The following is a 26,421-nucleotide window of genomic DNA, read 5'->3' on the forward strand; positions in this document are numbered from 1 at the left end:
AGAGTCACCGCGCGAGCTAGAAAATAAAAAGCACCGCAACACCATTGTACCAGCGCCATTAGGAATCGAACCTAATACGAACTAAATACCTCTAACAACAGAGCTCTAACGTAAAGGGATCCCTACAATTGAAGGGAACCCTCAAAGATAAAGAGATATTCTATAGAGCGGGGAAAACCCCCAGAACAATAAGAAGAACTCCACGATAAAGACGCTGCGCAAGGATTTTCAATGCCAAGATGGCCCCAGCCCCTTCATGCAATGTCGCATGGGACGAGGGAGACAAGGCTGTGTCTGCGGAGCACCTGCACGATCCATGCGCTGCATTGAACCTACCTATCTAATTCAATCTTCGTGTTTCCAGTCTTCTTGCGTGGGATTCGGAAACCTCAAAAGATAGGGTGTCTTCCGTTTTCGTTTTTCAAGCTCCATCGTCGATGGAGTATATCCTCATTACGGATTAGCCCAGGTAGAATCCTTCAAGTCGTCTACCGTCTACGTTTCCTTTGCTGCACTTGAAGGCTCAAAATCCTCCCATTTCCAATTCCAAGTTTTTTCCTAATTGTCTGTTTGAGCGCTACCTCCCCTGCGGAGAACAGTACACGGTTCATCTATCCACCGGGTTCGTCCGACCTTACTGTTCATTACGGCGACACAGTCGATGTTGAACGGACCTCTTGATGTTGTAACCTACGAGAGAATCCTTAAGTTGCTTTTCGCAATTGACGGGCCAAGAGACTGTATTGTGTATGTACGATATTAAACAAGCTCACTCGGCCTGCAGACCTCATACATGAAAAGGCCGCGCCTTCCGGTCGAACAGAAGTCTCCATCGCTCACTCATTCAGCATGGCTACCGTTTACGCTACTGGGCACTCCTCGCGGCGGTACCATTGAAGGTTGAGGTCGAAGAACGGCGCTTCTTCCTTAACGCCCTCGGTATCATAAAGGACTTTGATCAGGAACGCAAGATCCCATTAGGCCATTTCGCAGCCGACAGTATCATCGACCAGACCCATTCAAACCATGCCGCGAAGCTTCCCATCGCAAACGCACCTACCCCGTGGATACATCATCCACACGTCGAGCCCCGATGCCGCTACCCAGCCACAGAGCCCGATTTCGCATTCGGAAACCAAATCTGCGAGACCTGATCCAGGGGTCACCGCTCCGTGGTAGTTTGCGAAGCCGAAAAGTGTAAGAGTGGCCGTTCGCAGCAGCCAAGAGACCGTGAGGTTTGTCGGTTTGTCCCGACTGTGCTGGCATTCAGCAGGGTCAGTTCGACTTGTAGATGCGTTGGGTGAGGTTGCCCGTTGACAGGCACCATCTGGGATCCATCTCCCGATATCCACAACGGTGTCTATCCGTTCGGGTGGCCGGAGGGCGACTGAGTCGAGTTGCCTTGTGGATTGGTCGCTGAGGACGTCAGGCTCAGACCGGAGGAGGAGGAGGAGGAGGAGGAGGAGGAGGAGAAGGAGGTGGGTAGCGACAGCGTTGATTTAGTAGAAAGGAGATGGGACAATGTGATTGATGGTAGGAGAACTGAACGCGCCATTCTGTAGAACTTCCTTGAGAGAATTGTGAATATGGCTATATGGTGCTGAGATACTTATCATCTTTGGATGTTATATAGCCCTGATGCATAAAACCAACTCCCTCTACATGAATGAATAAATCTAGAGTGTTCCGTTGTCACGTCAAGAAGCACAAGTAGTGTAAACGAGACGTTCTTTTCATAAAAAACTGAATATAGCACCGTAGTCTATCGTTATAGTGGTGAAATTTCATACCCATCGAGAGAAGGATTGATGATATGTCCGCGCCTTCGAGCAGTATATTTGCCAGCGTTTTAGCTATAGTCGAATATGGGTACCTAGCTATCAGGTAACCCCGTCTTGGTGCCTCTTCATACAAAACACCTGGAATATAATGTTCTCGCATCAATGCCTTCACCTGCCCTGAAAAATCCCATGCATCCTTTTCGCACACTGCATCCTTGGTCACGTGGTCATCGATCAGCTGCTTCCATGCTCTGGTGCCTGCCCCAGGGTATGCAACATTGGCCTTATTCTTGTTACCAATGATGAGAAGCCCAATCTTGGCCTTTGACAGAGCAACGCACATCCTTCTCGGGTCTGTCCGAAACCCAAGCGCGTACTGCCTTCCACCGGGGCTTACCAAATCGAGTATGACGAAGTCGTACTCTTTGCCCTGCGCCGAATCAGTTGTGGCCATAGTGAGATCTGCTGTCTCCCAGGTTCTCAGCCAACGCGATTGACCCTGCTAGGGTGTCAATACGGAGATTTGTCTGTCGTTGGCACCAGCGGCCCTTACCGATCTATCAGCGCGCGTACGATGGCCAGGCGCGAGGGTTTTAACATTGATTGTGTCTTCTTGAGCCGATACGGCACATAATTCTTGACGTGGACAAAGATGGAGTGTCGCTTGGCACATTCTTGTAGAGTCTGACCGTGGAAGGTTTGCCAAATCCTGTCTTTTGGTCTCGAAAGCACGCTCGGTGAGTTGATTAATGTTGCCTCGTAGGATAGGGAAGAGACGGGCTGAGCAATGTGGGGATGCATACGAAATTGTTCGCGGAGTCTAGTAATCGGAACACCAGAGTTTGAGAGCCTGACCATGAGACTTGTTTCAGTTGTATTCACGAACTCGGAATTCTGGTTGAGCACAAAGGGCTTTTTTTGGCACGGATCCCCAACGATGAGAACCTTCCTGAGATTTTCAAAAAACCTCGAAACGACAGCGACAGTCGCGAACTCGGTAAGCTGCGACGCTTCATTGACTATGATTTGTTGTGGTCTGAAGACGCGGAGCATCTTTGTCATTGCAGTTGCCGCTGTGACAATAATACCAAGTGCTTGGGTTCTGATGTAATACTCTTGTGTGTCTTCCCACACCTTATCGAACTGTTTGTATATCCTCTTCCACTCACCGACATCCTCTTCACAACTAAAGTGGTCGAGGGCCAATTATGGTACATTGAGATCTCTAAGAATTGCAGCCTCGTCGGCTCGCATTCTTTGTTGGTCTCGGAAAAGTCGGAGGCGATCTGAGATGTGAGAGGTAAGAGAGAACCGTTTGGGCTCCGCATGCCACGGAGGCGCTGAATGATCTTCGTTCGGGTCAACTCCGAAATCTTCGCTTGGTCGTCTGGGAAGTCGGAAGAAGAGACAGTAAAAGCAGCGCTGTCGAGATCAGCGCGCTCGATCAGCCATATACCATTGTAGTTACCATCTACAGCTTGAAGATTTGCGTAGATTCGATCGGCGCATACTTGAACCGCATAGTGCGTCTCTGCGGTGAGTAACCACCGCTGCTGTTGCTGGACACAATTAAGCACGCAAAAGCCGATAAGCCTAGTCTTGCCAGTCCCTGGTGGACCCTGGATCATGGTCACAATATTCGCCACAGTGGGACTGGGGGTTAGTGGGTTTCATGACATCATGGCCCTGTTGGTACCCCTGTTGGTACCCCGGCAAGGGGTTGGGGACAGGTGTCCAGTACGAGCTATATAGCCACCTGTTTTGCACCTGTCAATGGCTCTTCATTCAATTTCGTCTCTTTCAGAGCCATTGCATACTTTTTATCAGTCATTGCGAAAGGATATTTCGGCTATTTCAGCCATGCGGCCATGAAGCTATTCAGCCATTCCAGCTATTTGAGGCCACTGCAGTCACATGAATATTTCAGCCCTATTTCAGCCCTATTGCAGCCATGCGGCCATGAGCCATTTTCAGCCATATGGAATTGTCCAGCATACCAGCTATTTAAGGCTATTGCAGTCACATGGATATCATATAGCTATTCAGCCATTGGAGCCATGTCAACCATTTGCAGCCGTACAACCATACGATCATATAACTAACATTTAGATACACACTTTAGCCATTTTATCTATAACTATTCACCTCAGCTATCGCAGCTATATCGAAATTTCAATTATTCCAGCTACTGAAGCTATATAACTATAAAGATAGTTAGCTATTATAGCGATATAGGTATATAACCACTTTAGCTAAGTCGGCTATCTTAGACATCGCAGCTATTTAAGTATTTTAGTTATTTCAATTATTTCAGCTATTTAGACTATCGCAGCTGTAGAGATATTTTAATGATTTCAGCTATTTAGACTATTGCAGTCATATGAATATTTTAGCTACTTCAGCTATTTAAGCTATTATAGCCATATAGCTATTTCAGCCTTTTAGGCTACTACAGCCATAAGAATATATCAATCACTTCAGCTATTTGGGCTATTGCAGCCATATGGATATTTTCAGTTATTTCAGCCATTTAGGCTACTGCAGCTATGTGGATATTTCAGTCATCTTAGCTATTTGATTATTGCAGCTATGTGGATGTTTTTCAGTCATTTCAGCTATTTCAGCTATGTGGGCTATTGCAGCCATATAGATATTTCAGTCATTTCAGCTATTTGGGCTATTGCAGCCATGTGAATATTTCAGTCAGTTCAGCTATTTAGGCTATTGCAGCCATGTGGCTATTTCAGCTATTTAAACTATTACAGCCATGTAGATATCAGTCAGTTCAGCTATGTGGGCTATTGCAGCCATGTGGCTATTTCAGCTATTTAAACTATTACAGCCATGTAGATATCAGTTATTTCAGCTATTTAGACTATTGCAGCCATATAAATCATTTCAGCTATTTCAGCTATGTGGGCTATGGCAGCCATATAGATATTTCAGCTATTTCAGCTATTTAAGCTATTACAGCTAAGGGACTATTTTAGCTATTTAAGCTATTGCAGCTATATGAATGTTTTCAGTTATTTCAACTATTTTAGTTATTTAGACTATTGCAGCCATAAGGATATTTTAGTCGATTTAGCTATTTAGACTATTGTAGCTATATGATTATTTCAGCTATTTTAACTATTATAGCTATATAAATATATTAATTATTTTAGCTATCTAGGCTACTATAGTTATAGAGATATATTCTAATTATTTTAGCTATTCGAGCTATTATAACTATAAAGATATTCTAATTATTTTAGCTATTTAGATTATCGTAATTATAAAGATATTCTAGCTATTTTAACTAATTAGACTATCGTAGATATAAAAATATCTTAATTATTTTAGCTATATAGACTATCGTAGTTATAAAGATATTTTAACTATTTTAATTATTTAAACTATTATAGCTATAAAGATATTTTAATTATTTTAGCTATTTAAACTATCGTAATTATAAAAATATCTTAACTATCGTAGTTATAGAGAACTCTTAATTATTTTACTTATTTAAATTATTATAGCTATAAAGAAGTCTTAATTATTTTAGCTATTTAGACTATTATAGCTATAGAGATATTTTAGTTATTTTAATTATTTAAACTATCGCAATTATAAGAATATCTTAGCTATCGTAGTTATAAAGAACTCTTAATTATTCTATCTATTTAAGTTATTATAGCTATAAAGATATCTTAATTATTTTAACTATTTAGATTATTGTAGTTATAAAGATATCTTAATTATTTTAATTATTTAGATTATTATAAATATAGAAATTTTCTAATTATTTTAACTAATTAGATTATTATAGTTATAGAGATATCTTAATTATTTTAACTATTTAAGCTATTATAATTATAAAGATATTTTAACTATTTTAGCTAATCGAGCTATTATAGCTATAGAGAAATTATAATTATTTTAACTATTTAGATTATCGCAGCTATAGAGAGATCTTAACTATTTTAATTATTTAGATTATTACAGCTATAAAGATATCTTAGTTATTTCAACTATTTAGATTATCGTAGCTTTAGAAATATCTTAATTACTTTAACTATTTAAATTATTATAATTATAGAAATATCTTAATTACTTTAATTATTTAAATTATTATAATTATAGAAATATCTTAATTACTTTAATTATTTAAATTATCGCAATTATAAAGATATCTTAATTATTTTAACTATTTAAATTATTATAATTATAATTAACTATTTAAACTATTATAACTATAAAGATATCTTAATTATTTTATCTATTTAGACTATTATAGCTATAGAGATATCTTAGTTATCTTAACTATTTAGATTATTATAATTTTAAAAATATCTTAATTACTTTAATTATCGAGATTATCGTAGTTATAAAGATATCTTAATTATTTTAACTATTTAGATTATTATAATTATAAGAATTTTTTAATTATTTTAATTAATTAAATTATCGTCGCTATTAGAATATCTTAGCTATTTTAATTAATTAGATTATCGTAATTATAGAATATTCTAATTATTTTAACTATTTAAGCTATCGCAGCTATAGAGAGATCTTAACTATTTTAACTATTTAGATTATCGTAACTATAAAGATATCTTAATTATTTCAACTATTTAGACTATCGTAGTTATAGAAATATTTTAATTATTTTAGCTATTTAGATTATTATAACTATAGAGATATCTTAATTATTTTAACTATTCGAGCTATCGTAATTATAAAGATATCTTAGCTATTATAGCTATAAGAATATTTTAACTATTTTACTTATTTAAACTATTATAGTTATAAAGAGATTTTAATTATTTTATCTAATTAGACTATCGCAGTTATAGAGATATCTTAATTATTTTAATTATTTAGACTATCGTAATTATAAGAATATCTTAGCTATTATAACTATAAAGAGATTTTAACTATTTTATCTAATTAGACTATCGTAGCTATAAAGATATTTTAATTATTTTAATTATTTAAGCTATTATAGCTATAAAGATATCTTAATTATTTTAACTATTTAAACTATCGTAATTATAGAAATTTTCTAATTATTTTAACTAATTAAATTATTATAATTATAAAAATATCTTAATTATTTTAGCTATTTAAGCTATTATAGCTATAAAGATATTTTAATTATTTTAATTAATCGAGTTATTGTAATTATAAAGAGATTTTAATTATTTTAGCTATTTAGATTATTATAATTATAAAAATATCTTAATTATTCTAATAATTTAAACTATTATAATTATAAAGATATTTTAATTATTTTAATTATTTAGATTATCGTAGCTCTAAGAATATCTTAATTATTTTAACTATTTAGATTATTATAATTATAGAGATATCTTAATTATTTTAATTATTTAAACTATCGTAGTCTTAGAAATATCTTAATTATTTTAGCTATTTAAATTATTATAGCTATATCTAACTATCTAAATTATTATAATTATAAAGATATCTTAATAATTTCAGCTATTTAAGCTATTATAGCTATAGAGATATTTTAGCTATATTATCTATTTAAACTATTATAACTCTAAAGATATTTTAATTACTTTAGTTATTAAGGCTATCGTAACTATAAAGATATCTTAATTATTTTAACTATTTAAGCTATTATAATTATAAATTTTTTTTAATTATTTTAACTAATTAGATTATTATTATTATTAAAATTCTTTAGCTATTTTAGCTAATTAGATTATTATAATTATAGAATATTCTAGTTATTTCGATTATTTAGACTATTATAGCTATAAAGATATTTTAATAATTTTAATTATTTAGATTATTATAGTTTTAGAAATATCTTAATTACTTTAATTATCGAGGCTATTATAATTATAAAAATATCTTAATTATTTTAGCTATTTAGACTATTATAATTATAAAGATATCTTAATTATTTTAATTAATTAAGCTATCGTAGCTATTAAAATATTCTAATTATTTTAACTATTTAAATTATTATAATTATAAAAATATTTTATTTATTTTATTTATTTAAACTATCGTAGCTATAGAGATCTTTTAATAATTTTAATTAATTAAATTATCGTAGTTATAGAAATATCTTAATTATTTTAATTAATTAAATTATCGTAATTATAAAAATATCTTAATTATTTTAATTATTTAAGCTATTATAGTTATAGAAATATTTTAATTATCTTAATTATTTAAATTATTATAATTATAAAGATATCTTAATTATCTTAATTATTTAGATTATTATAGCTATAGAAATATTTTAACTATTCTAGCTATTTAAACTATTATAGCTATAAAATTAATTAATTATTTTAACTATTTTAAATATTATAATTATAAAATTATTTAGTAAATATAATTAAAGACTATTTAATTATTATAATTAATAAATTTATATTAATATTAATATCTTTCTTTCTTTGGTATTAATATTAGCGATTCTCGCTAAAAATATTCTCTTTAATAATATTATTTTAAGATTTAAAAGTTTTCTTAATATTAAGATATAAATATATCTATTTAAGTCTTTATTTAGCTATTATTTTAGTATTAAAAATAATCTAATTACTTAATATCTTATATCTATATATTCTATATATATATAAAATATAAAAATAAGAATATTAATCGCTATAGTAGAATTAGAGATTAATAAATTTTATAATATTATAATCTTATTAATATCTCTATTAATATTTCTATAAGAGATTAGAGATAAATATTTAATATAAGCTATATAGTTATCTATTTTATATCTATCAATAGCTCTTCATTTAATTTAATCTCTTTTAGAGCTATTATATACTTTTTATCAATTATTATAAAAGAATATTTCGACTATTTCAGCTATACGACTATAAAGCTATTTAGCTATTTCAGCTATTTAAGGCTACTATAATTATATAGATATTTTAATTCTATTTTAATTCTATTATAGTTATACGATTATAAGTTATTTTTAATTATATGAAATTATCTAGTATACTAGCTATTTAAGACTATTATAGTTATATAGATATTATATAATTATTTAACTATTAAAGTTATATTAGCTATTTATAATTATATAATTATATAATTATATTATTACTATTTAAATATATACTTTAACTATTCTATCTATAATTATTTATCTTAACTATTATAATTATATCGAAATTTTAATTATTCTAGCTATTAAAATTATATAATTATAAAAATAATTAGCTATTATAGCGATATAGATATATAGCTATTTTAGCTAAATCGACTATCTTAGATATCGTAGCTATTTAAGTATTTTAGTTATTTTAATTATTTTAACTATTTAAACTATCGTAGCTATATAAATATTTTAGTTATTTTAATTATTTAAACTATTATAACTATATAAATATTTTAATTACTTTAGCTATTTAAGCTATTATAGCTATATAGCTATTTTAACCTTTTAAATTACTATAATTATAAGAATATATTAATTACTTTAGCTATTTAAACTATTATAGCTATATAAATATTTTTAATTATTTTAATTATTTAGATTACTATAGCTATATAAATATTTTAATTATCTTAACTATTTAGTTATTATAATTATATAGTTATTTTTTAGTTATCTTAGCTATTTTAACTAATTAGACTATTATAGATATAGAAATATCTTAATTATTTTAGCTATATAGACTATTATAGCTATAAGAATATTTTAATTAATTTAATTATATAGACTATTATAACTATATAGCTATTTTAACTATTTAAGCTATTATAGATATGTAAATATTAATTATTTCAGCTATTTAGACTATTATAGTTATATAAATACTTTTAGTTATTTTAGCTATTTCAGCTATATAGACTATTATAATTATATAAATATTTCGACTATTTTAGCTATTTAAGCTATTATAGCTAAGAAACTATTTTAACTATTTAAATTATTATAGTTATATAAATTTTTTTAATTATTTTAACTATTTTAGTTATTTAGACTATTATAGTTATAAGAATATTTTAATTAATTTAGCTATTTAAGCTACTATAGCTATATGACTATTTTAGCTATTTCGACTATTATAGTTATATAAATATATTAATTATTTTAGCTATTTAGACTACTATAGTTATAAAAATATTTTTTAATTATTTTAGCTATTCGAGCTATCGTAATTGAGAAAATATTTTAATTATTTTAGCTAATCGGGCTATCGCAATTATAAAAATATTCTAATTATTTCGACTATTTAGACTATCGTAGTTATAAAGATATTTTAATTATTTTAGCTATTTAGATTATCGTAGTTATAAGAATATTTTAGCTATTTTAGCTATTTAGACTATCGTAACTATAGAGATCTCTTAATTATTTTAATTATTTAAATTATCGCAGCTATAGAGATATCTTAACTATTATAATTATAAAGATATCTGAATTATTTTATCTATTTAAGTTATTATAGCTATAAAGAGATTTTATCTATTTTATCTAATTAGATTATCGCAGTTATAAAGATATCTTAATTATTTTAATTATTTAAGCTATCGTAGTTATAAGAATATTTTAATTATCGTAGTTATAGAGAGATCTTAATTATTTTAACTATTTAAATTATCGTAATTATAGAGATATCTTAATTATTTTAATTATTTAAACTATCGTAGTTATAAAAATATCTTAATTATTTTAACTATTTAGACTATTATAGTTATAGAGATATCTTAGATATTTTAACTATTTAGACTATCGCAGTTATAAAGATATTTTAATTATTTTAACTATTTAGATTATCGCAGCTATAGAAATATTTTAGCTATTTTAATTATTTGAGTTATTATAATTATAAAGATATCTTAGCTATTTTAGCTATTTAGATTATTGTAATTATAAAGATATTTTAGCTATTCTAGCTATTTAGATTATTATAGCTATAAAGATATCTTAATTATTTTAGCTATTTAGATTATCGTAATTTTAAAGATATCTTAATTACTTTAACTATTTAGATTACTATAGCTATAAGAATATTTTAATTATTTTAACTATTTAAATTATTATAGCTATATCTAGCTATTTAAACTATTATAAATATAAAAATATCTTAGTTATTTTAGCTATTTAAACTATTATAGCTATAGAAATATCTTAGCTATATTATTTATTTAGATTATTATAATTTTAAAAATATCTTAATTACTTTAACTATCGAGATTATTATAATTATAGAGATATTTTAATTATTTTAACTATTTAAATTATTATAGCTATAAAGATTTTTTAATTTTTTTAATTAATTAGATTATCGTTACTATTAGAATATCTTAATTATTTTAATTAATTAAGCTATCGCAATTATAGAATATCTTAATTATTTTAATTATTTAGATTATCGTAGCTATAAAGATATTTTAGCGATTTTAATTATTTAAGTTATTATAGCTTTAGAGATATCTTAATTATTTTAATTATCGAGGCTATTATAATTATAAAGATATCTTAATTATTTTAACTATTTAAGCTATCGCAGTTATAGAAGATTTTTCTTTTTAATTATTTCAGCTAATTAGATTATCGCAGCTATTAAAATATCTTAACTATTCTAATTATTTAAATTATTATAACTATAGAGATATTTTAATTATTTTATTTATTTAAACTATCGTAGTTATAGAGATTTCTTAATAATTTTAATTAGTTAAACTATTATAGCTATAGAGATATTTTAATTATTATAATTATAGAAATATTTTAATTATCTTAACTATTTAGACTATCGCAATTATAGAGATATTTTAATTATTTTAGTTATTTAAATTATCGTAGTTATAGAGATATTTTAAATATCTTAATTATTTAAATTATTATAATTATAAAGATATCTTAATTATTTAATTATTTAGATTATTATAATTATAAAAATATTTTAGTTATTATAGCTATTTTAATTATTATAATTATAAAATTAATTAATTATTTTAGCTATTTTAGATATTATAATTATAAAACTATTTAGTAGATATAATTAAAGATTATTTAGTTATTATAATTAATAGATTTATATTAATATTAATATCTTTCTTTCTTTAGCGTTAATATTAGCGATTCTCGTTAAATTTTTTTTTTTCGATAACGTCGTCTTAAGATTTAGAAGTTTTCTCGATATTAGAATATAAATATATCTATTTAAATCTCTATTTAGCTATTATTTCGGCGTCGAGAACGATTTAACTACTTGATATCTTATATCTATATATCCTATATATATATAAGATGTGAGAATAAAAATACTAATCGCTATAGTGGGATTGGGGGTTAGTGGATTTTATGATATCATAGCCCTATTGATACCCCTATTAATATCCCCGTAAGGGGTTAGGGATAGGTGTCCAATACGAGCTATATAGCCACCTATTTTGCACCTGTCAATGGCTCTTCATCCCACTTCGTCTCTTTCGGAGCCATTGCGTACTTTTTGTCCTACCCACCCACACCTGTACATAGCTAGCTATCATTCCACTCCAGGTCTATGCCATAGGCATGGGAGTTTTCTCGGCGCTGGGGTACGAATACGTCTGTTCAGGCCTCTATTCAGCTGTTATCCCGGCGTCGGGGACGGCCCAACCACTTGATACCTCATACCTATGTGCCCTATGTATGTGTGAGGCGTGAGAATGAGAACAATATCGGACAGCTCGCGGCTCCGCCGGACAACGCGCGCGAAGGCTATATTCTGTTGCGTATTCAGAGGTGAGAGACTTCTTGTCCAGGCTTCCGTGCTAAAAGGAGGGTTGGTTAGAGTTATTGCGTTGTTGTTATGGGCAAGCAGAAGATTCTTTAACCAGTTGAATGGATGATTCTGCCACATTGCCTTTTGAATGGCCTTTTTTGCTACCACGAATGCAGCTGCAGGGTCTTTGAACGTGAAATGTCCTGACCGACCGCTGTGAATCATGGCACCTGTTCCGCGGCTTCTGACAACTTCCATGATGAGGACACTGTTGTCGACAGAGATGACTCATCCTTTGAACTACTCGAATTCCGAGTCGATTGTTACATCGGTGCCGACTTCCGGCACTGGTGGCGCTGATGCTTCGTCTGATGCTAGCAGTCGTCCCCTGTCTGCTCTAAGGTTGGGAGTGGGATTTGGGAGAAGTGGCCAAAAGGCCGACTCCGATGTGGACGGATCGACGATATCTGATCTGGACCCCTCATGCCGACGCCCACTCACCGGTAAATGGATGAAGAATTTGGATTCCGCGGTCAGACCCTTCACACACTCTTGTAAGGTGACGAAATCATACGAGTAGACGTGATTGAAGTAATGCTCATATACTTCCATTTGCGCGATAGTATCAGAGTATCTCCAACACGAAGGTGGTGTCGGAGACGGCTGGGCGGCAAAGAATTACCAACATTCTTCTAACCCTCTGTGCCCGCGCAAAGTCAGTTAAATGGCCGTTGCATTGGTCTTGATTATCCTTAACGTTGCAAACTTGGCCGCCGCCGCGGTCGACATCCTCGACGTGTCAACATTGAGGTTTTTCCCTGAACACGTTTAGGTCTCCCTTCTCCAAAGAAGGGTTGTGATATTCATACCAGTTGGAGATTCATCGACTTTCCAATTCACGCCTAAGGGGTAACTCCCTTCAGTTGAAGACCATGACTTCTCCGCATCAACGATGTCGGGAGATTTGTGAACGTAGCCCCATGTGACATGGATGAGGTGCATACTGAAGGAATGCGGGCTCCCGGAAGGAGTCTCAGGATACTGGTACACAGGTCGTTCTGCGGCGTTTGGTGGTTGGTTCCGCGTCCATCCCATGAAACAGAGCATGACGCTCCGTCCACTCGGCTTGTGCGTGAGCTTGAGCCGAAAGTGAGGAGCATCCGAGCCTAAACTTGGTCAGGAGTTGTCACGACGGACAGCATAAGGGAAGACATACCCCCGCCGATGCCAAATCTCAACACCGTATCCGCGTTACCAAATATGTGATGGACTCCATCGTCTTTCCCGATGTGCTCATGTAAGATGCAATCATGCAGCAAAATCCGTCATCATTTGACGGCCAATGGTCTCAAAAAATCGAAGTCTCCCCAGTACGCTTGGCCGGACGACGCTGCGTCCCTTCTCTTAGTAGTTCGCCCCAGTCATTCCACGCCTGCCGGGTTTGTTTCGCTTCTCCTTCTACTTTGCGATCGTCGGCAGCTTTTGCAGACTCCTCATTCCACACTGGCAGAAATTGTGGTGCGGTAGACATGGTGAGTAGTTGGGAGAAGTCGCCAGGAGACCAACTTCAGTACAGGTGGGAAAAATTTCGCTGAGTATTTGAGAGAAGTGGATGGAAGACCGACTTCCAATGTGAGAGTGAATTGAACATTGTATGCAAGTCAGTTCAAGGTTAGTGTCAGGGTTTGGACGTAAGATGAGACTGATATTTGTAGTGGTGTTACATTATGAATAGAATACTAAGTATTGTGAAGTACGTAGTGCCAAGCTACGCTAGGCCTGATTGGGATGTATGTTTTGAAGGTAGGCTAAGATCAGACACGATGCCAAGATGATTTGTCGAGATCACGGAGCGGCTGCTGAGCCATGAAATTCTAAAGTACTGAAGGTCGGGATCATGAGCAATTCGGCGCGTCTCTCCAAATTGACTACGGGCGCGAATCAGTCCTGGAGACTGCCCATTGCGGACGAAGAGGAAAATAAGGCATTTTGACGGCTTCCATATCCACAGATACTGCTGGTAGGTCTTACTGTTCCAGTGGTGATGCATGCAAGGTTTTGAGACTAATCTGAGAATGGAGATACAAGATTCTGTATCTGCTACCACAGCGTGTTCCCTAGAACTAACACGGAAGATGATTCAACCATAGGCGCTCTTGAGCAGAGTTTTACTCTGGGGGGCCAGACGTGTGATGTGATACGAATTCCTCAAGCATGAAGGAAGAGGTAGCTAGCGGAGACATACCAAGATAGTGTCTTGAGAGGTAGAGGAGCCCGGGGAGGTAAATGGAGAAGAAGTCGGGTTTCATACAGCGAGCGACTTATTCGGCAATGACCAGTAAGGACGAGGAGTAGGAAGTTGTGAGAGTTATTGATAAGAGACGAACGAGAAGGGATGATGAATACGAGATGCGCTGTAAGATACGAGGCTACCTGGGAACGAGTGAGGGAATGCCCAGCGCTTGCTGCAGGAGTTTGAGGTAAGATGTCGAATACAGGGAGGACCTAAGACGCGTATATTGACAAGGACGGATGAAATCTTGGACACGTAATCCACAAAATCCCTTTTTCCCCTTAGAACTATTTGGAGGAATGAGGCGTGATATTAGGGGTAAAACAGGATGATGTGGGTTTCACTGTCTCTCTAGATGCTTTGCTTCCCTTAAGCCCTATTTGCTGGGTCGTTTGTGGAGTACCTGAAGTTGGGTGTGGACCTGGTGAGTGAAAAGGATTCATCCCATGGATTGGATAGTCGAATTTTCTGTCTTTTCGTTGCAAGTCTTGTCACGGCAATTACAACATGAGATACCTACCTTACATGTAGCTAATAGAAAGATATGCCACGCTAATGCACGGCAGATCCCCACATGTGGTTTGCCGGAAATTAGCTCGGCTTAGAGTGCCAAGCAACGCGGGGAAAACGGTTGACAGGATGAAGAATATGCCGATTTTACACACTGATGAAAGTGCTATTGGCCTGCCCGCACAAGGCTGCATATCACAAGCGGCAGGTAATCCAGCATGACGCTCATCATTCGCCTCTACTCAAGCTCATTCTCCTTTATCTCGTCCATCCTCCACCATTCGGCATCGCGAGGTCTATGATTCAAGATGAAGCTATCTACAGAGCACATTGATAGCGATAGTGGCCATTCACCTTCCGATGATGAGAAGAGAATCGCTGTAGGACAAGGAGAGTGCGACACCCTCGGACATGGCGAACTTCTGCCAGATCCAGATGCACACCTCAGCCCGGAAGAAAGGGCGGCCATCGTATGTAGCTTCGATGATAGACCTTTTAATCCCCTTCATACGACGAGTTTCATAGCTGATTGCCCTCACATAGGACCGCAAACTCTTGTGGAAACTCGACCTCCGTTTAATTCCCTGGCTGTGCCTCCTCTATCTCATTTCCTTTCTCGACAGAACCAACATCGGCAATGCCAAACTTGACGGGCTAGAGAAGAGTCTCCATATCACCGGCGGCCAATACAATGCCTGCCTGTCCATCTTCTTCGTCTCCTACGCCCTCTTCGAACCCCTTACCAACGTCTTGCTCAAGCGACTTCGACCTAGCGTCTTCATTCCCATTATCATGACGCTATGGGGTATCACGATGGTGACAATGGGGCTGACCCATAACTTTTCAGGGATGATGGCGGCGCGATGGTTTTTAGGGACCGCCGAAGCTGGGCTTTTCCCGGGCATAAACTTCTATCTATCCTGTTGGTATAAACGCGATGAGCTTGGCATCCGAGCGGCCATCTTCTTCTCCGCTGCCGCAGTATCGGGATCATTTGGAGGCTTGCTTGCAGCCGCAATTGGTAACATGGCCGGTATTGGTGGCAAAGAGGGATGGGCTTGGATCTTCATCTTGGAAGGGTTGGTTGGGAAAGACCCTTATATAACGTCAGATTTGATTTCTATAGGTTGGCTACTGTGTGTATCGGTCTCGCATCCTTCTATATGGTTTATGACTTCCCTGATGAAGCAACTTTCCTCTCCTCGGTCGACAGACAGCGCGTACTACGACGCTTAAAAGCGGATAAGCAGTCGTCAGCGGAGCATGAATCCTTCAAAATGGCGTATTTCTGGGCTTCGATCAAGGATTTGAAGACCTGGGTCTTTGCCGCGACGTACATGGGCTGCAGGTGGCCACTATCCTGTCGCTATATACAGTAACACTAACACGCATTGTTCCAGGTGATGTCCCTCTCTACGCCTTCTCCCTCTTCCTCCCCTCCATCATCGCTTCACTCGGCTACAAATCAACCACCGCCCAACTCCTGTCTGTCCCCCCGTACGCAGCTGCCGCCATCCTGACCATCACAGTCGGCTGTGAGTTTGAATCTGACAGCTTTCCGACACAATTTGCACCTGCTAACAGCCCAAAGACATCGCCGATCGAACCCACCAGAGAGCCCTCTGCAACATCTGCACCTCTTTCCTCGGCATGGCCGGCTTCGCGATGCTCGTAGCTGGGTGCGTTCCCCCATCCCCCTCGAGCCCCCCCCCGTCAACAAACCCAAAACATCAAGCTAACCCCACCCCCATCAGAACATCCCCCGGAGTCCGCTACGCCGGTACCTTCCTCGGCGCCCTCGGCATCTACCCCTGCGTCGCCAACACCATCGTCTGGACCTCCAACAACACCGAAGGCGTCTACAAGCGCGGCATCACCATGGGCTTCGTCATCGGCTGGGGCAACCTCAACGGCGTCGTCTCCTCCAACATCTACCAAGCCACAGACGCGCCCCTGTACCGCCGGGGCCACGGCATCGTGCTCGCCTACCTGACCGTCTTCCTGCTCGGAGGCAGCCTGTTGCAGTATTGGTCGCTGAGGAGGGAAAACGCCAAGAGGAGGGCCGGCCGCAGGGATCACTGGGCCGACGGCAAGACGGAGGAGGAGGTCCAGGCCCTTGGGGATATGAGGCCCGATTTCTTCTATACGCTCTAGACACCGCGGGGTAGCTGTCGTGTGGCGATCATCTCATATAGATATATATACACGATGGGCTAGACGCGGGAACTGTTGCAAATGGATCGGTGACGTTTGAATACACATTAGCCGTGCGCGTGATTGGTGGGAGACTCAGCGTTGCGGAGATGCATGGGAGGGATGAAGTTCGAACGGAGATGGGGAATGTGGCGATTGAGAGGCCGGAGGGGAAAATTCGCAGGGTCGTTGATAGAAGTGAATATGTCTCCATATCATACAAGAGGACCAAATCACGAGTCTGAGAGATTTCAAAAGTTTTGACAGCATCCCGCTTAAGAGTGCCAGTCCAAGAGAAAGATGGCGACTAACCCTATCAAGCTAGCTGCCTTTGGATCCAACGTCAAAAATAATCGAGTTATCAACGAATCTATCCTTGCTCAGAACCTCCCCCGCCCATCAACCCCGCCTTGGGCTGCCCCGGCCCCCTCCCGAGCAAAGATCTCACACTGAACCCTTCAAAAACAGGCGCCGGGACGTTCTCCGCCGCCTGCGCGACCGGGACCCCGAACGTCTGCCCCGCAAGCGTCTGCTCGTCTTCTGTGATGGTGGAATTCACAGCCATCACGAGCCGGTGATAGAGCTCATAGGTCGTGTCCGGGGTGTTGACCTCGGCACCTTTGAAGTCAAAGTCCTGCGTCGTGGTGCCGAAGCTGTAGGAAGAATTGACTCCGGAGAAGTACTCCGCACTTCCCTCTTGGGTGGTGGACAGAAGCGCGCCGCTGAAGAAGGGAAGACTGGCAGAGAGCTGGATTTTCTGGTGGGTCAAGGCGCCTTCTGCACTGAAGAAGCTTGGGGTTGTGATGTTGAAGGTTTGGATGCCTGAGGGGAAAACGGAAGGTCCATAGACATTGTAGTCGAGGCCTCGGGTCAGGGTGCCATTGATGCCTACTTCGCCGGCCGCGTCGACTGAGAAAGAGGAGTTGACATCTAACGGGTAGCTGTAAGTATTGGCGTATCCACTAGATGAGAGGTCCGAGCCGGTAGTATTCTGGACTGTGAGCTGCACAAATCCCTGATTCGTCAACTACGCAGGTTTCGGAGTCAGCATTGCTTACTCGAGGCACAAAATGGAGTTGCAAGACCGGTCCCGGAAGTAGAAAGGTCCTCATGCTCCCAAAACATGTCTTGTGACTCAATTTTAATGTCAAACAGGAGAGATGGTCTCAAAAATATACGTACTGCGTTAAAATTGGAATAGGACAAATTCTGGGTCCACGATGCTTTCTGAGAGCCGTTTGAAGTCTTTATGGTAGAAGTAATGGAGATATCTCGGGTGGCTGCTGTGGATTGTAATATTGGGGTTAGTATTGCCTAATCGAGGGCTTGCATTGAGCTTGGAACACTTCTACAGGGCAGAAATTCCCAAGACATATCTCGAGACTCAAGACTTGGTCCAAACGAGGATAGATGGGCTCCGAAAATACGTACCGGTAGAATAGGTCAAGGTTTCGTTAGCACCTGTCGAATTGGTGGTAACGGACGATGAGATCTGGATCTCCGGCAAAGGAGTATCAATGCTTGGTGAGGTCCCTGTCGTCACAGATCCATCCTGTCCCAAGAAAAGGAAGATTGTCCCCGTGACAACCCAATAAGTGCCAACAATTTCAGAGAGCGTGGCGTTGCCAGCTCCATCATCATTGAGGCCGGCAACCCTGATCTCAAAAGTATGAGAGGCACCATCACACAGCAGAGGAAGCCATGGAGTGACGTCGATCTCGTGTTGCCGAAGATCAAAAGCGTCAATGCCCACGATTGGCCGCCAGAACCCTGGAACAATGCCACCGGTAAAGATGATGGGAAAGGGCCAAGAAACCCCTGCCAATTGGCCATCAATGAGCAGCTGAACTTCACTTGATGATTTCGGGGTCAGCATTACTCTTTCGGAAGAAGATCTGTATCGCGAGACATGTCTAAGGAGCAGAGGGCCCTGGAGACATGTTTGACGATTCATAAGACAGCATGAATGGGGGATAATTGCCACGGAAATCATAACGAACCGGAAAGGCGAGAATCCATACAAGGTCCCAGCCGTAGGCTCGAAGGTATCCACTTCTGAATTGAAAGTATTTGTGTACCAGAACTCCTCCGTGCTCTGACCACACGCCTAGATTACGATTTCGCCGTCAGCAATGCCTATTTAAGGAGGTATGTCGAGCCTTGGAACATGTTTTGAAAGTAAAGACTCCCAAAACATTTCTCAAGACTCAAGATTTGCTCCAAAAGGGAAAATATGGGCTCCGGATATACGTACCGAAAGAGAAATGACCGCCCTCTCGATGTTTTGAGGTAAGGTATAGGATACAGAGGCATTTACGCCTGGGACTGAGAATGCACTGCCCATGTTCTCAGCAGACAGCTCCGCCGAGATAGGCAAGATTACATCGGCAGTAGGCTGGGAATCTGGAATCGTGAAGAAAGTCGCGGTCAACGTTGTATAGTAAGGTCCGGTGTATTCACTGTTTACAATGTTGCCCAGATCGAAAATGACCTTCTGGTCTTTCTCCCACAAAGCATTGTATTGTTCCATCTCTTTAACATAAGTCCAGAGGATGCCAGAGGCAGTCGGCTCGGCAGTGGAAGTCCGAAATACCTCAGTGTCCCCCAGGTACATCAGTCCGAGCCTGTCAAACTGGCGACCCTGCGAAGTGACGGTGAAGTTCATGGTGACTCGATTGAAGCTGCATGGTGGGGGCGTGTATTCTCCTAGTCGCAGTAGGCCGCTGGTTAGTCCTACTTCCTCGGTAGACTTGGAAGGAGAGAGCTTACCAACGAATGGGGCGCCGTAGCTGTTGGAGAAGACATAGCTCATGAGCGTCTGTGTATAAATGCATCCATACTGGTCACTCGTGCCGGATGGTGTGAGGACGGGTTCGTAGACCTGAAAGTCAACCAGAGGAGTGGTAGCTGGAGTCTGTCGCTTTTGGAGCGCATCGTCAGGACTTTGGGAAAGAAGAGCATTGGCTGCGCAACGCAATATGAAGACATACAGGCAAAGGAGACAAGGGGACTTGATCATAGCAGGAAGCATGGTGAAGGGAGGTGACTATGCGCAGTCTCAGCGATCTAGTAGTCGGATCTCCCTGGTTGAAAAGAGAACGTACTGGAGAGGAAAAGGACAAAAGAAGGCAGCACTGAAGGCGAGGCCTTCAGCAAAGGATAGCAGAGATAGGACGCTGGGCGCATACTGAATGAGTGAATGACGTGGGGAGTCAACAAAAGAGGAAGGTTGTGGACAAGCGCTGCTGGCAGATTCCTAAAGGGTCAGGAAACCCGAGTCCCCACCACGCCGATAAGACTTCGTCGATCCAGTAGAATTTCATCAGGCAGCTCAGGCAGCTCAAGATCTAGCAACAGACATTCAGATCAAAATGTTGGTGGACATGTTTTGCGGCGGTCAATTTATTTAGCGGTAGAAGCTTGAATGTGGCACAGCTAGCCACCTGAGCCTGTTCAAGACTTTTGCAATTGCTTAAATTCTTACAGTATTGTCAAATACACAATCACATCTGCTACTATTTATTTCTATGAAGTTTGTACAGGGGGTTTTGTTATGTTTCCTACCACCATTTCCCACGCTGTCCATATCGGCATGAGAGCGAGTATTGTAATGAGGGAGGGGCGGGAGAGGACTCTCAAATGCCAAGGACTGCAAAAGCTCGGACCGAGGGGACGACACTAAAATCTGCCGCCGCTTAATGTCCCCGCTCTTCCGTCGTCCGCTGTCTCCTCTTTCCTCTCTCCTCTCCTACGATTAAAGCGTTCGATAGTCCTATTGGACGAGTCAGAGCAAAAACAATGCAATCCAGCATCCCGTATAGTTCGTAATGGTAATGAGACCTCCCTTCCGCCTCTTGCACACCTCTGGGCTTCTGCCCTCGTTTCAGCGAGTCGGGAGAGGCCCCCAAGTCCTCGATTAAGCTTTGCGGGTCGCATCCAAACCAATTGGCAATATGCGACTATTGCCGCTCTCTTTCGGAACATATCTCTGCCCGCGTTTCATTATGGTACGAGGATAAGGGTAACACTTGATGAAAAGTACCTAGGTTTCACCCGCTAGACCGGGCTTGAAAGCTCTCTTTGTTTGATGCTATTTCTGATGCGCTTGTATGAGAATCTACTTTTTCTTCTCCCTTTGTTTGGCCATGTTTGATCGACGACTGCCTCTATGCCGGGCAGGCTATTCACTCTGTTTCTATGCCTTGGGTCTTTTATGTCTTTATGTCTTCCTTCCTACATCTCCCTGCTGCTTGTTTTCTTTTTCCCGCACCTCATGATTCTGTGCTTCACTTGTGGTCTGACTTCTAGGCGGTCATCTCGGTATGCAACACTACATTGATCTTCAATGGCTGGATGCTCGGCTTGAAAAGCTGAAGTTGTATTTGGAGGAGCTGAAGGTCAATCTTGTACATCTGGAACCTCAATGTAAATATCTGAGACCGCGATTCCAAGATGTGGAGAGTCATCTTGAATATGCGATGCCTCAGATGAACGATTTCAAGCCAAATTTTCGACGTTTAGGAATTAGTGGCAGAACACAAAGATCTCTTTCCCAGAAGCTGCTGGTCTTCGGTTTGATAGTCCTATTCATTGTTTCTTGGTCGAATTTTCTGCGGCAAGGTGTATCGTCGTCCACGAGCAGAAGGGCTGAATCAGAAAATTCGGTTTTCAACGATACTCTTGGGGTTTGTGTCCCTGCGATGAGCTTGTATTGGGAGGTTCTGGCTGACATAGGGGAAAAGTTCCAACACGTATTCGCACTTGCCTTACCAGATCGACTCGACAGAGTCCAGCCACTTTTAAACGCCGCCAGTGCCACTAATATTAACGTAACCATCCTCAATGCTGTCAGAGACAAGCAGATCCCCGAGGATGCCTGGCCCAAAGGATGGTCAGATAATCATGAGAAGAAAAGCGGTGAACTCGGCTGCCTCACGTCTCACGTAAGGACTTGGAAGAAGTAAGTTACGACGTCCCAATAGGATTAATTAGAACTAAGACATGCTCTAGGATGATCGCTGAAAACATCGAATCCGCTTTGATCATGGAGAGCGATACTGACTGGGACCTTCGCATCAAGGAGACCATGCAGGGCGTAGCGTCCGCCTCCAAACGCCTAGTGGACTGGCCATTCGATGTCCCAAAACGCCCAGGCATTTTTCCGTACGGCGACAAATGGGATGTCATCTGGTTTGGTCACTGCGGCGCCTGGAACCACGAAAATCACCGCATATATAGCTTCAACGACAGCGCCGTGCCGCCAGAGGACTATGAATACACATTCTCAGATAAGCCACGAGAGGAGCAGCACAGACCAGGGACTAGATCGGTGTTCCCACTCGGCTTCGCTGTCTGCTCCACCGCTTATGCCATCAGCAATGCCGGCGCCGTCAAGTTGGAAAAGGAATTCCGAGAGGGTAGCGACAATATAGATCTCCGGCTTGGTACGTATATGTCTTTCCGGTTTGGTATTGAAATTGAGTGGCAAGACATGTTCCGGGAGCAAGAGAACCTTTTTACTCTCAAGACCTGTCTTCCGTTCCATGCCTTGTGTAAGCAATGCTGACTCCGGAATCTGCGCAGCGACTATATGTCGTGAGAATCAAGATGTGAACTGCCTCGGTGTTTGGCCCCAAGTTTTCACTGCGGCTATTACAAAAACTAACATCGAGCATCCCCTCGGTGAGATCGTAACGGGAGAGACGGCCGTGACGGAATGGTATCCCGGACTCGGTTTGCAGTACTCGGCGAGGCTGAACGCGGACAAGGTTCTCAACGGATCTTCAACGGAGGACGAGTGGGACCCGCAGTGGAATTCCACGTGGGCGCTGAAGAATGAGACGTGGATTCAGATGGGATTCGAGGAAGCGAAGAAGTTGGAGGCTGAGAAGACCATGTCCGATGATCATATCGAGGATAATGGAAAAAGGAATTTCTGGCAGCTGTATAATGGCAGATATGCTGGAACGAGGAGCTTCGGTTGAGCATGCAGAGTTTCTACGTACGTTCGCCTTGAATTCAGCAGTTGACTCGCTGTCCTGTGAAGGTTAGATGCGGGCCTGGAGCATCAGGTCCCTAGAGCACGTCTACGGAGTAAGGCCGCTCGCTTCAACGGTTGCGCCAGCAGGATAGAAGCAGATGGAGGGGAGTCGTATTCGACCTACCCACCCACCCACCTACCTTCTACCTCTACAACAGCACTGCGCCCTCAGGTTCGTCGTACGAAAAGACGAGCCAAGTCCTGAGGACCGGGTGCGGAGAATGCGTGGGGGAGGGCGGGTCACTTTGCGGAACTGGGAAGGGATCGAGGCGTGAGCCGAACGTTGCAGAATTTTTCATGTGGAAAGCTAAGCATTTCCATCACCGAGGCCGTTTCTTATTCGTCTGAGCCTGTGCAGTGGCTTTCGTGTCTTACATGTCTGTTTGCCATTGCGAAGTCCTTTGTGCTTGATACGAGGCTGTGAAACGCACCGTATAGTATCTATCCTCAAGAAGACGCTCTGGACATTCCTCCCCCGCCCGCTCCACGCACCTGATCAGAAGCCGTTACAATCCGCAGCACACGAGATGTACCGACCTAACGCCGAAGGAGATACTCAACGATCTCCCACACGCAGCCTAAAACAAAGAAGATCGGGAATCCGCCCGACCCATCGGCCACACGGGCCCCTCCTCCTCCTCCCGCCTCGCTCGCTTTCCGTCCCGCAACGCCCCCGCCGTCACGTTTACCCGGCCCTTTTCCGCTTTCGAGAATCCCGGCCGTGGTTCTCGCGCGCGGCTACGAATGCTCGGAACTCGTCTATGGTCTGGAGGATGGCGGAAGCGGGGGCGGCGGGGTGGGCTTTGATCGAGGGGTTCTGGGTTTGGGTGCTGAGGGTGGCTGGTGGGAGAGCTGTTTCGGGTCGATGGTTGCGCGGCTCCGGTGGCGTTTGGTCTATCGGTAGTGGCGACGTTGGGGTAGGCAAGGTTACCGCTGTCGCTGGAGTTGGTATCTGACACTCCGCCCCTTCTGCCGGGAAACGGTACGAACGATGGGCCGCCTCCTCCGCCGTCAGCCACTGGGGACATTCCTTGCTCGATGCCACATGTTCGCCGTGACAGTTCGCGCACTCGATCGTCGCCGATGTGCAATACCGGGTTGCGTGCCTGTAGCCACACTTGCGGCACGACGGGGTCGACGGGCAGTCTTTGGCGGCGTGGGTGTGTCCTTGGCAGTGGGAACATTGCTCGTGCCATTGCGTGCCGGGCGAGTGGACCGTGCACGCGCGGCTCTTTTTGTGAAATGTCAGGCCCATTTCCAGGGCCGCGTTCGCCGCTTCCCTTGATCCGAAGACGAGTATGTAGTTGATCCTTTTCCCCTTCGAGGCCGGGTCCTGGAGCGTCATGACGTCTCTGATTGCGCCGATGTGGCTGAGTGAGGGTATCTTTTCGGAATTTCCTTCCCGGATTTTGTCCAGGATCGATGCCCTGTCTGTGTATTCTTCGATCTCCATTTTTCGAGCCTGGTTCTTGCCGAATTCGAACACGACCCTGTAGGTCTTGATGCCTGCCGCGATCGTGTCCCGAAGGTCTCTGGCCCATTGGACGTTGGTGGAGAGTATGCCAAGATCTTCTTTGCTGCTCATTCTGAAAGCTAGACGTCCGTCATCCTGTTGATGCACTTCGGTGATCCGAGGAAGCGAGGACGGGCGGTCGGAGATGTTGGGGTCCTGTCGAATTGCATGGTGAACGAGCTGCCATATCTCGCGAGAGGGCATACAGTGAAGGCCATGGACGACGCGCTCGTTGTGGAATCTGATGCTGAATCGATGGTCGCCAGGCGCAATCGGGACGCCTAAGGTGACGGTAAACACTGTGGGATCGGGCGAGACCATTGCCGCAGCCTGGTCTTCATTCTCTTCTTTGATCTCCACTTCACTATCTTCCTCCCTATCTTCCTCACTTTCTTCATCGCTCTCCAAGTCGCTCTGATCTGGGCTGAAGTCTACGCTACCTTGCAATCTGGTTGCTGGCTGTACCACTTGCTTGTTCGTTTCCTTTTGGTCGTCAGAGCTTTCGTCATCCATACTGTCAGCTATCTCGTGGTCTATCGAAAGCCTAGCCGCTTGGGCAGTAATTAAAGCGTCTGCGTCTTTTTTTGCTCCCATGCCGACTGTTGAATCTGCCGGATACCAGTTAAGATGCTGAGAAGCGGATTCCAGGGCCTGGATTTTGGGAACAAGGCATCTGAATGATTGTTCGAGTTTATCGAACAGGTCTTGAGGGACTGTGGAGGAATACAAGTCACATATCATGTTGGAGATCATGTCTTGAAAGGTCTTCTTGTCTTGGTTGGAAGGAAAACTCGCGCAGACTCGCTTCGAGAGAGCTTTCGCGACGACGCTCTCTACGCCCTTTTTCATCTTCTCCTTGATGGCCGAGGGCAACTTGCCATGATGGGTTTTGGGCTTCTCAATGTGAATGTAGACATCGGAGAAATCTTGCGCGAGCTTCGCCGCATGCTGAACAGCGCGCCGAGGATATATGATTTGTGTTGTAGCGGATTGGGTCTTACACCTCTTAGTGGTAGACATGGTTCAGCTAGGCACGTAGGAATGGTAAATAAACGTTTCGTAGAGGGCGGCGCGTTGTTCAAAGATTCTGAGGTTTGGGGGAAGTGAGTTGAATGTGCAAATCCGGAGCAAGTCGACAACGTCTCCTTTTTGCAGACGCGGCTGGCCGTAACACGAAAATTGCTCAGTTCTCTCCGTAGCCATACACAGCAAAGGGGGATCCGATCCTACGAAAGAGACCCTTCTTCTGCTACCATACTTTTCACGAGTAGACTATTTGATCTTTCGAGAGCGTTTCAGAGTCAGAGCTCTATCACCCTACAGAGTCATGCATTGTCATCAAAGTAGAATTTGCCGCTGCACTTGGGCTTTCTACCCTGTCA

At 40.6% G+C, this 26,421-nt stretch overlaps 7 protein-coding genes across 7 annotated transcripts; 2 read left to right on the forward strand and 5 right to left on the reverse strand.

Annotated features, from left to right (window-relative positions):
• Positions 1–1,733: 1,733 nt before the first annotated feature.
• On the reverse strand, positions 1,734–2,235 carry HO133_008867 (uncharacterized protein; the record flags this gene model as incomplete). Its single annotated transcript, XM_037299730.1, has 2 exons — positions 1,734–1,762; positions 1,791–2,235. The coding sequence occupies 2 exons, from the start codon at positions 2,233–2,235 to the stop codon at positions 1,734–1,736; spliced, it is 474 nt and encodes a 157-aa protein (XP_037155731.1).
• A 95-nt stretch (positions 2,236–2,330) lies between these two features.
• Positions 2,331–3,612, reverse strand: HO133_008868 (uncharacterized protein; the record flags this gene model as incomplete). Its single annotated transcript, XM_037299731.1, has 3 exons — positions 2,331–2,924; positions 2,951–3,400; positions 3,538–3,612. 3 exons carry the CDS (start codon positions 3,610–3,612, stop codon positions 2,331–2,333), a joined length of 1,119 nt encoding a protein of 372 aa, XP_037155732.1.
• A 9,598-nt stretch (positions 3,613–13,210) lies between these two features.
• HO133_008869 (uncharacterized protein) lies at positions 13,211–14,021 on the reverse strand (the record flags this gene model as incomplete). The annotated part of the gene is made up of 3 exons (XM_037299732.1): positions 13,211–13,308; positions 13,360–13,656; positions 13,865–14,021. 3 exons carry the CDS (start codon positions 14,019–14,021, stop codon positions 13,211–13,213), a joined length of 552 nt encoding a protein of 183 aa, XP_037155733.1.
• Positions 14,022–15,601: 1,580 nt separating this feature from the next.
• On the forward strand, positions 15,602–17,447 carry HO133_008870 (uncharacterized protein; the record flags this gene model as incomplete). Its single annotated transcript, XM_037299733.1, has 6 exons — positions 15,602–15,763; positions 15,837–16,372; positions 16,420–16,637; positions 16,694–16,828; positions 16,885–16,972; positions 17,048–17,447. The coding sequence occupies 6 exons, from the start codon at positions 15,602–15,604 to the stop codon at positions 17,445–17,447; spliced, it is 1,539 nt and encodes a 512-aa protein (XP_037155734.1).
• A 409-nt stretch (positions 17,448–17,856) lies between these two features.
• HO133_008871 (uncharacterized protein) lies at positions 17,857–20,517 on the reverse strand (the record flags this gene model as incomplete). Its single annotated transcript, XM_037299734.1, has 5 exons — positions 17,857–18,513; positions 18,669–18,769; positions 18,918–19,339; positions 19,487–19,593; positions 19,741–20,517. 5 exons carry the CDS (start codon positions 20,515–20,517, stop codon positions 17,857–17,859), a joined length of 2,064 nt encoding a protein of 687 aa, XP_037155735.1.
• Positions 20,518–21,808: 1,291 nt separating this feature from the next.
• Positions 21,809–23,470, forward strand: HO133_008872 (uncharacterized protein; the record flags this gene model as incomplete). The annotated part of the gene is made up of 3 exons (XM_037299735.1): positions 21,809–22,446; positions 22,497–22,930; positions 23,070–23,470. 3 exons carry the CDS (start codon positions 21,809–21,811, stop codon positions 23,468–23,470), a joined length of 1,473 nt encoding a protein of 490 aa, XP_037155736.1.
• A 741-nt stretch (positions 23,471–24,211) lies between these two features.
• On the reverse strand, positions 24,212–26,059 carry HO133_008873 (uncharacterized protein; the record flags this gene model as incomplete). The annotated part of the gene is made up of 1 exon (XM_037299736.1): positions 24,212–26,059. One exon carries the CDS (start codon positions 26,057–26,059, stop codon positions 24,212–24,214), a length of 1,848 nt encoding a protein of 615 aa, XP_037155737.1.
• Positions 26,060–26,421: the final 362 nt, after the last annotated feature.

The sequence above is a fragment of the Letharia lupina genome (assembly GCF_014066315.1).
Source record: "Letharia lupina isolate WasteWater1 chromosome Unknown contig_5, whole genome shotgun sequence".
NCBI classification, from domain to species: domain Eukaryota; kingdom Fungi; phylum Ascomycota; class Lecanoromycetes; order Lecanorales; family Parmeliaceae; genus Letharia; species Letharia lupina.